This window comes from Eucalyptus grandis, chromosome 3 (genome assembly GCF_016545825.1).
Source record: "Eucalyptus grandis isolate ANBG69807.140 chromosome 3, ASM1654582v1, whole genome shotgun sequence".
Taxonomy (NCBI): domain Eukaryota; kingdom Viridiplantae; phylum Streptophyta; class Magnoliopsida; order Myrtales; family Myrtaceae; genus Eucalyptus; species Eucalyptus grandis.
Window position 1 is genome coordinate 66,047,053 of NC_052614.1, and position 10,355 is coordinate 66,057,407.

At 41.5% G+C, this 10,355-nt stretch overlaps 1 protein-coding gene across 2 annotated transcripts; it reads right to left on the minus strand.

The window, feature by feature from the left end:
- Positions 1–2,673: 2,673 nt before the first annotated feature.
- On the minus strand, positions 2,674–10,355 carry LOC104438482 (protein SMG7-like). Of its 2 annotated transcripts, none has more exons than XM_010051642.3 (8): positions 10,220–10,355; positions 9,513–9,616; positions 8,832–9,440; positions 8,609–8,731; positions 6,348–6,565; positions 4,336–6,267; positions 4,113–4,246; positions 2,674–3,372 (listed from the first exon to the last, which is right to left on the minus strand). In XM_010051642.3, the coding sequence occupies exons 2-6, from the start codon at positions 9,576–9,578 to the stop codon at positions 4,359–4,361; spliced, it is 2,925 nt and encodes a 974-aa protein (XP_010049944.3). In that variant the 5' UTR covers positions 9,579–9,616; positions 10,220–10,355; the 3' UTR covers positions 2,674–3,372; positions 4,113–4,246; positions 4,336–4,358. The 2 variants fall into 2 exon arrangements, with proteins under 2 accessions (XP_010049944.3, XP_039164113.1); XM_039308179.1 differs by having other exon boundaries at positions 2,674–3,409.

Genomic DNA, 10,355 nt, shown 5'->3' on the forward strand with positions numbered 1-10,355 from the left:
TGCCGTCACCTAGCCAAGGCAAGGCTCGGCCTCACCCGACCATGGCGAGGTCGAGCCTCGCCGATTTGGCGACGGCGGCCTCGGCGTCGGCCGGGCGAGGCTCGCCTTCGCCAATGGCCGCCGGGCGACCCTCGCCCGGCCAAGGCGAGGGTCGACCTTGCCGCTGGTGGGCGAGGCTGCCGTGCAGATCCGGGCGAGGCTCAACCTCGCCATGGCCGGGCGAGGCCGAGCCTCGCCTTGGCCGGGTGACGGCGGCCTTGCCGTCGCCGGGCAGCAGGCTCGCCCCGGCCCGGCGAAGGCGAGCCTCGCCTTGGCCGGGCGACGGCGGCCTCGCCGTCGTTGGGCGAGGCTCGCCTTCGCTAGTGGCCGACGGGGCGAGCCTCGCCGGTGGCCGGCGAGGCCGACCTCGCCGGCCCTCACCTCGGTCGGCCGCGCGGGCGGCCAAAGGAAGAAGAAGATAGGAAGAAAAAAAAAAGTAAAAAGAATTTAAAATTTTAAAAAAATCGAAAAAAAAAAAATTATTAAAAAATCGTTCGTCGGCTTGCCGGCGTCCACGTCGCGCCGGCCGGCCAATTTTGGCCGGATGGACTGAATTGGCACAATTGTAAAAGGTTTAGGACTAAATTGGCCTAAAAAAAGTTTAGGACTGAATTGGCACAATTATAATAGGTTTAGGACTTTTTTGGTAATTCTCCCTCCTACATTGCATACCGCCGCATCAGCAATTTCCAACAAATATTAGCTTAAAGAAACTAAGTTGGAACTTCACTTATGGGTTTAGGACTAAATTAGCAAGATTTAAAATGTTGGCATTGAATTGGTACCTATACAATACATTGGGTCTCATTAAATGATTTCTCTCTTGTATGAAATACAATTTGTTTATGATGTAGTCAGAAAACTCAAAATAAGTACATCCATTGAGGTGTTGTCATGTACCCTGATCTTAGTATCCCCATCATTTCTTTTCTTCCCACTCAAAATAAGCTTGGCAAAACTGGAAATGATTTAACCTCAATATTGACTTAGTGGTTCACGAATCCAGCAGTAATACACCACCTCAGTTAGGGATCACACATATGCCGACAGAAAGAAAAAATGTACAAAATAATCAGTATATTAGCAATAGATAATTATGTTGTTTTATATTTGTTCCTTAGCCTAATCACCATACACATATCGATAAACAAACACCTCTGCTCTGCCCAAATTGCACTGTTAAAGCTAATCGCACTATCATATGGGGCCACAGCAGATTTTAATAAATGCGTCCAGAGTAATATGCCCATACATATGAACTGTCGGATCACATGAGTCGGAAAAGTTGGTGTCTGCACTAATACAATAAAAATTAGCACTCAAATAATTTCACTACCTATTCGAGTTCAAACACAGCTGTACGCATTGGAGGTCCGGTCCTTTTGATGCATATGAAACAATTCACAATTGATTCGGAGTAAAGACGCGTTTTATTTCGTAAAAAATGAATGATTTAGGAAACATATTTCTAAAAATGATTGCTTGTATCACTTACAAAGAAAATTGATTAAAAAGTATTTTTATCGTTTATAAAAATGTTAAGACATAAATTGTTACTAATAAAAACATTTCTCATTAACTAATTATTTTGAGCAATATATGCGATTTTGCTTAGGAAAATATTTTCTAAATAATTTATTTTCTGTGAAATAAATGGAACCTAAAACTCGTAGAGGTAATCAACCACTATCTATTAATCTACTTTACCATTTATAAATCCAAGACCAAATATCAAAAATTTCTCTCAGGTCAACTTACAAACACCTAAACAAAGCTGATTGTATTTTGATACCATGATAGATCTAGTCTTTTGGAATGAAAATATTCTATAGCTGCATGCTTTGGTACTTTTTTGGTTTCTTGGTTTTGTTTTGTTTTGTTTTGCAGGTCTTTGTTTTGCTTCAAAGCTTCATATATTCGTCTCGTGTTTGATTATGACAAATGATCGAAATTTTCTTTCGAAAAAAAATTCATAGGCACCTATAATCCTGAACTTCTCCACCCTTTCCAATTTCAAAGTCGCTACCAAAAACATAGGTTAGGCAAAAGCAGTAATTATTGGTCCAATGAATTGTAATGAACCTATTGACCTACGTGTGCCAAACCCCGAGAATACTTTCGGCAATGACCATGTGAAAAGGGAATCTTAACTTGCTTTCCAAGTCAGAAGCTTGCTCTCATCCAATATAAAACAGCCTAACTTACAGAGCCATGTCCGACTGATATCGCCCGGACGCCAACTTCCCGACTTCAATGTGTTACAGATTCATTTTACGTTGTCTCCGGCCCATGCCAAGCCTCTCGATCGCTCGATTAACGTGAAGCTTGCCGCCATCCAATGCGCCCATCTATGTCATCAATCACAGAAGGAAAGACCTCCGAGCTTTAGGGGTTCGCAACATCCACAGAAGGTCGAGGAAACATCGACAAACTGAGGTCATCTGAGGCACCAAAACTTATAGATTCGATAATATCACATTATGTTCTGTTTAGACAATATATTGCAAGCCAGTGTCGCACGTGGTAGATAAAGAGAATTGGCAAACAGGCTAAAACATCGTAGCACGTTGTATGCACAAACAACTCCTTGAGATGCGCGAGACCTGTTCCCAGACCAGATAGGACTATAGAGGGTAGACCGCTGGAGTATCAAATTCAACATGGAAAAGTTCACGTCAAACCAAATTTATGACAATATATATCCATAGAAAAGCACGATGCAGATGCAACATTGGCCCGACAATATTTTACCTGATGTCTCCAAACATAAAACACAGGGCCGACCCTTAAAATAAGCAAGTACAATTACTTTATTGTGTTGAAGCTCAAGCTGACTTCAACATAAACGAGACTTTTAAGTCTTCTATCTAATTCTTCAGACCGCTTGAGCATATGGAACTGTGCATACTCAGTTCCAGACACATCAATTGCTCAGACTCAACCACATCACATCACTCCTCAAGGGATTATTCTCATCAAAAACCATCGGCACAGACCAGAGCCAGAGTTGTAGCTGGAGCTCTCAAGTTTCTGACAAGCTGATCCAATATAATGCATCCCGCATTGGAAGTTGACAACACCAGAGAGATGACCAAACTCATCACATTCCATCGGACAGAAGCAGTCATGACAATTTAGTCGAACAGCATGCACCGCATCCACATTTTATCAACTCTTCAGATAATATAATAAGCCCCAACAACTGATGATCTCCCTATCCAACATATGTTCACCATGATCACCAGAAGATGCACCACATAAAAACCTGGCATTTTAAATATGTCCAACTTCCTCCAGATCAACTTCTGCTTCAAAGCTTGGTTTACAGTTCAACTGATACAAGTGCAGCCAAAGTCAAGAAGAGAACAAACTGAAACAAAGAAAGAGGGAACAATACTTGCTATTATAAGATTGGTCCACAAAATTAAAACACTAATGCTCAGTTTGGAAAGCTAGAGAAAGGCGAGGGAATGAGATTCTGTGTTGAAAAGTTCAAAAATTTTGGAATTCATGAGAGGGGAGAGGAGGAGATTGAAAAATTTCCTCAATTTTCATTCCCCCGCCTTCCTTTAGCTTTCCAAACAAAGCATGAGTGACGTGGCAAACTCATTGGATATTGAATATGACTAATTAGTTTCAAAGGCCACCAGCAGTCTGTCACATCTCTTACTGTACCAATTGTGAAAAGAAGTCTTAGTAAACCTTCTAATTAATAAAAAAGGAATGCAACACTCTTCGTCTAACCATAAGGTCAGACAGAAAAAAGAAGGCTCTGGCCAAGCAACTGCATCAAACAAATGCAACAAGTTCTGATTTCTCCTACGGATAAACAATGCCAGCATCATCCACTTCAGCATGTAAAACCTTGTTTCCCATGGCATTTCGTTTTTCCTTGGATGTCAATTCACAATATCTGGTTAGTATACCTAAGTGTTCAGAAAACCGATATGGCTTGTCACAGATATTGGCTATATTAAAAAAAAAAAAAAAATTCTCCCCTTGTCTCTCTCAGGAGAAGGGGGGTTGTTAAAATGCTGGGGAAGCTTAAATAATTTGGGAGAAAGAAATCTCACTTGGTAAGTACAACTTCCCATCTAAAAGCCAAGGCCATCCATTCTCCAACACAAACTTAGCATTGAGAGATCCGCCTAACTGGAGTTTAATAGAGCAGAAGAAGGGTGACGGTATTCACCAAAATCATTCGTTCCTGATAAAAAGAAGAAATTATCAGTCTAGCTCTAAATAAGTTTATCAGATCAACGACAAGGTCCAACAGTCACTGAAAACTTATCATACCACTTGATGCTGTTGCATTGACCTCACACAAAAGGACGACTTGTCCAGACTGATCCTTGGTACTGCTCTGGCAAAGGACCAAGCTGCGGGTTCCCGTTAATTATTTGCTGAGGTTGCTGCGTCTCCTTCTGATGTTGTGGCTTTAGACGCTCCAAACTCTCATAATCTTGCCAGCCCTTCTGAATTTCCATTTGGTGGGCCGTAGGGACCTGCTTTCCAGGAAATGGGAAGCTGACTGTCCCAATTGAAGCAGCACTGCTAGTTATCTGTGGGGAGTTTGCATGAGATGGGTAACTAATGGGATTATTCCCGATGCCCTTGATTGCTGAAGATATCTGATACCCATCCAACCAGCTATAGTTATCCAACATTTGATTCTGACCAGTCAAGTCTAAACCTGAAAGGGGTCCATGTGTTTGCTTCGGAACAGCATTAAAACCAGGGGGAGGACCAATATGTCTGAGGGGCCGAGCAACAGGATTCTTCTTCAAACCTACAGGAAAAGTAGATGATGGTTTTGCAGTCAAAGCATCAACACTCACTCCGGAAGAATTGGCAGCATTATATCCGGATGAAGGAAGAACAGCTTCTGGAGCATTTGCCTGATTCAAGAAAAAACCATTGCTATTAACAGCAGGCTGTCTAATGGAAACTGGATGGGCTGCAGGAAAAAAGTTGACCGTGTTCTCTTTAATCTCAGGTTGTGCAAGATACCCATTCTCCAGCATCCTTAGATCTTTGAAGCTATTGGAAAGCAAAGTTTCTTCTGTCAACCAATTTGAAGTATGTGATTTGATAGGTTGCAGATTACCAGCTGAAACAGGGTTCCATGAAAAAGCATCTGACGCAGTCACATGTGGAAAATTATCAAGAGGCGCTGATGTAGAAGCAATTGAAAAGGGTTGGCGAGTTCCAAAGTCATTCTTCTGGGCCTCTGACATCCCCAAAGAAATGAAATTTTGAGGAGCAGTATCTGTTTGCTTCTCCACTGCCATAGGCTGAAAAACAATCTCTTCATCCTCATCTTCCCCATCCACATATAGCTGAGAATTCGACAGAGGTTCTTCAAATTTTACAAAAGATGGTCCTCCATTTTCTAGCACCAGATCATTTGCCTTAGGAACATTAAAATTGGGAGGAATGCGATCTTCTCCTGACATTTGAGACTCAACACCAATAACAAATTTCTTCACCTTTGAGTCATACCAAACCGTTTTGTCATTGATTTTAACCACACCAATGAGCACTTTTCCTGCAGCAAGAGTTCTTTTAACACGAGCACTTTTTTCCTTGTGCCCTTCACTTCCAAAAGAATGCTTCCTAGTAAAATCTAAAATGGTTTGTGCAGGAATTAGAGGCAGAAATCCTTTTAACTCAAAATCTTCCCACAAAGCAAGCCGGTTTCCAGTTTCTCCTTCTTCATATTTGCTCATGTTACCAAAACAACTTTCATCTTCAGAGTCATCTACGAACATTGACCCTATTGACAAGAGCTTATTCATAAGAGAGACATAATAGCTCCAGAAATTTGATCTAGCAGTTGCCTGCTTCTCATCCTCATCGCCACCTGTGGCAATCTCAGGATAGGATGCCAACCATTCTACAAAAACCAAAATGCCAGGTAAGAGGTAACTCAAGGAAGGATCAGAGAGTTGTTCGCATCTCTCCACGACATGCCCCATGATCTCAAAGACTGCAGTTAATGCATTTTGCAGCAGCACAGCACGCTGAAGTATTTCTGCATAAGTCTGGCCTTCGCTCTCACGTTTCACATTATGGATGGTATATACAAGGATAGCCACAAGTCTGACCAAGAAAAGTCCATTCTCAAAAGCATCTTTTCCAAAATTCATCTCCTCTTCTGGCCCGGAAGGCAGAAGATCACATAAACCGGTGACAACCAAAGAAAGGACTTCCGCAAAGGTCTCCAAGCTACAGAATGAATGCCACAATAAACAGCAAATACAACACATAAATAGCAAAACATATAAGCATCACCAATTAGCATTTACCTTGTTCGAGTGAACAGAATCCCATTTAGTCGCACAAAGCGGATACAAAGCGATTTGTATGTATCATGGGCGTTGGCTTTACTTTCCTTGAAAGTTGCAGCTTCAGCAACAGTATCTTTAGATCCAACCTTGGCTTGCCGTATCCTTCCTTTTCCAGCAGGCCGCATTGTAAAAGTTTTAGTAGCATCTCCATGTAGTTGAGAGTAACTCTGACGATTCTGACAATTACAAAACATGTAGAACCATAAATGTTAAAGTAACTATTTCAAAATTTCCATACATACACCAACACAAAGCTCCATGAATCAGTTCTCACAAAAACTCAGCACGCCAATGTAACTTAACAAGCAATTTCCAAGCAAATTCGCTTAAGCACTACAATCTTCATCATACAGCTGACCATATCTACACAGGTTTTTTTTCAATTTAAGGTAAAAAGCAGTCAACCGTTGACCAATTCCCCTAACCACCTCCTATATATATAACATAAGAAAGATAAAGAGAGGAAAAAAAAGAAGCAGTCACCTATGCAGATACAGCAATATTGCCGGTTTTGTCAAAATCTTTTACTCAAAATCTCATCATTGAAAAAGCAACCACAATGACTGAATCTGGAATCCACAATTTCAGAAGCTAAGGCCCATCCGAATAACTGACGAGGAAAACCACTTGATGTGCATTTATCCCCCTTCAAGTAAAAAAAAAATATTGTCTAACCCAAATGCATTACCAACTCACTAATGTCCGAGATTTGCTTTTAGCATCTGCTTTATAGTTGAGAATAGGAGAGTCACAGATCCTACCATCCACTCAGCAGAGTACAATCCTGATCATGAGTAGGACTAATCTCATATGATCTGAATGGGATCGCTTTTCTACATCCAATACTAAACATCCCACTTTTCTTTGAAGTTTTGGCTTTTCAACCACAAAATACCTATATAAGGTCTAAAGTCCCAGAACCGTCATCCACCATGCTCCCAAAAAAAAAGCTTTAGGGTCCATTTGACAATAACAGAAAGAAAAGCAGAAGAAGCCATGAGAGCAGATCTTGAGGGATGCAGTATCCTTTTTCCTTTTAGACTGCCACTATCCAATAGTATGACAGACCAAACTATAACAGCTAAGTTAGGTCTAAAGTCTCAATGCCCAAGACCCATCAGGGTCTTGGGAAAAAATTCTAGATCCGTTTGGCACAGTAGAAAAAGAAAGGTAGAATAGGGCCACAAGAATTGATCTTGAGAGAAGCCATTTCTTTCTCCTGCACCACAATCTCCAATAATCTGGCAGTCGAACATGGGGGTGTAATTGAGTAAAGAGCAGTCAAAACAGTTCAATACTCAAGCTGGAGGAGACTCCAGTATTCAAGGCTCAATTTGAGCATGATTTTTCAAACTTGAGCTTGAATTCTTAAATAAACTGTGATTGAAAAAGCTAATAATTTTATTTACTTATATAAATATGTACAAACCAGATAGATAAAATACACCTACTCGATTAGGCCTGCGAGATATTTGATTTGAGCATTTCAAGTTCAAAATGGCTTGAGAAAGTACTCAAACCACTAGAACTTGACTCAAACTTAAAAGGAATCAAGCCAAGAACGAGTAATTTGCATCAAAATCAATTAGCCTCACAAGTACCTCAACTCACTTCCACCTCTAGTTTAATCCATTTCTATTGCATTCTTTTTCTTATCACACCACTTATTGATCAACATCGACATCTCCAGTTCTTCCTCTTTGAATTCTTCCTATCTATCTCTAGTGCATTTGATTACTAATTGTCGTGTCAATGTGCTGTATTATATAAATAGATACTTATTTGTCTTCAATGCCCATTCAGTTGTATGTGTGCCTCTTTATGATATCTCTCTCGTATGCACCTCAACTTCTCTCAAATTTTGAGCTCCAACATTAAGCCTCCTTTCTCGTTTCTAAATGTTCCTATGCAGATAATTGACTCTCTATCTGCATAGGCGTCACAAGTTACTTAGTTTGTAGCACTCTATGATCCTTGATCAGATTCTCTTCGTGAATAAAACACTTAGTGTGGATCTGGATCGTAATAATCTCTCTCGAGATGTGATACTAATGGACATCAGAAAAGAAGATACGATATGTGAGATCTCTTGGACCAGCATGACATAAACTCAATAATTTGAGTAATCAAACCCACAATATAGACTCAATAATTTGAGAAACTAAAACTGCAGAATTACTTCAATAGCACGTAATGAATGCATTTATCCTAAGGAATACCTTTTCAAAGGCAACAATCAAGTTGTCCCTTGCTGTTGAACAAGGGTTATCCACAGCCAAACTCCGGAAATATCGATAAATAGTTACCAAATCATCCCCAGAATACGAAGCCAATATAGCAAGCTGCAGAGAAAATGATTTGTTAAGCATGAACATCCAGACAGCACTAGAAAGTCTAGCAATTCACCCCCCTCAAAGTTCTGTTGGGTTATTGATTTAAAACCTGATGATGGGGGTTTCCAACAGACGGCCAAAGAGATGCAGCTTGGAGATAGTAACTGGAAGCTGCTGCAAACTCACGAGCTTTCGAGTCAGGTTCTCCATACAGACCTTTGTAACGTGCAAGGTCACCTAAATAAATCAAGCAACGGTGACAGGAAATTAGAACTTTTTTCACATCAGCAGAATTTTTTCCATCTTTCTCATACAAAAGTCCATTGTCTGCATCCTCAGAGAAGTAACTGAGAGGGAGACCATACTTTGATCTGATTTTCAAGATCAGATCATGATAGAACCCACTTGCTTCAGAGAGAAAAGTTTTAAACTGCAGTCTTATTTTTGTTATTCGGTCTGGTCGAGAGGAGGGTCCTTTCCCATTTGATGATGCATTTGAATTAGCTGATGCTTGAGCAGCAGTATAGTGTGCTCTCAATTCCTCGATTCTCTTGTAATGCAATTGCCACAGAGCATGCTCGATATTGTGCTTCTCGGAAAATGAATGATCCTCAAGGATTATCTTTTCATAGTTCTCACGCATCTGTTGCCATATATTTGGGTCAGATGGAATTCGAGCCTGGGCAGACTTTCGACGCCTATTGTCCAACTCAATGTTCTGCACAAAGAGAATAAGTCAAAATGCAAGAACACGGGCATAGAATACATATGCAAGTAGGTGGAAAAGTACCTTTTCATAAAGACGACGTGCAGTCTCCCAGGATGGAGCAGGCATGTTATCCATCTCTAAGATCATTATCCATGAAACATCAACACTGTCTGCCTTCTTGTTTGCTTCAGTGCCATGCAAATTCAAAAAATCATGTAAGTTTAAAATGACCAAGAATATTCAATGATTTCAATGTACTACAAAAACAGCAATGCAGCATGGCAGCTGTTTGTTGGGGGTTGAATGCAGCTCAAATTACTAACTCAACAGAACTTCACACCGCGCAATAGCCTATCGCAATCCATCAAATGCACAAGATTCCAACACAACTTCCACGGCTCACCTACCAGTTCGAAAACCTACTAAGTCGGGCGAACTAATAACGACAAACATCGTGGACCGAGCCAATTGAGCATGCATCGCGTATGACCATCGTTCTCTGACCAAAACAACCGCAGCCGCCACTGTCGCCAAAGCTCAAAAACTCGGCCGGACCGGATCGCCGGCTCTTCCCGCCGAACCGAATCGGCGAGTCCGTCCGCATCCGGGCCGCGATTTCCAGGCGATCCCCTCGGGAAGCAGCTCAGGAACCGACGGCGAAAAATCGCGAAACTTTCCCCCCCAATTTTCCCAGATTGCAAATTGAAAAACCGACAGCTTCGGGCTAAAGAAAAATCGGAAAGACGAAAGATCGAAGCGCAATCGCGAGATGAACGGAAACCGATTACCTCGTTCGCCGTCGCACCGCCGGCCGCCGGCGAGTTAGGGTTTTCCCGAGAATCGCACCAGCGAGGCGAAATCCGGCACGGCCATGAGAGAGAGAGAGAGAGAACGAGAGAAGACGAGGAACAGCGATCTCGGAGC

What these genes read in the sequence shown, in the direction of transcription:
- LOC104438482 (XM_010051642.3), bottom strand. Translation starts at nt 9,578, where the DNA reads ATGATCTTAGAGATGGATAACATGCCTGCTCCATCCTGGGAGACTGCA. An exon ending in TTGGAAACCCCCATCATCAG is followed by an intron (nt 8,732 to 8,831) that starts GTTTTAAATCAA and finishes TTTTCTCTGCAG; the next exon opens with CTTGCTATATTGGCTTCGTA. An exon ending in TGATTGTTGCCTTTGAAAAG is followed by an intron (nt 6,566 to 8,608) that starts GTATTCCTTAGG and finishes TGTAATTGTCAG; the next exon opens with AATCGTCAGAGTTACTCTCA.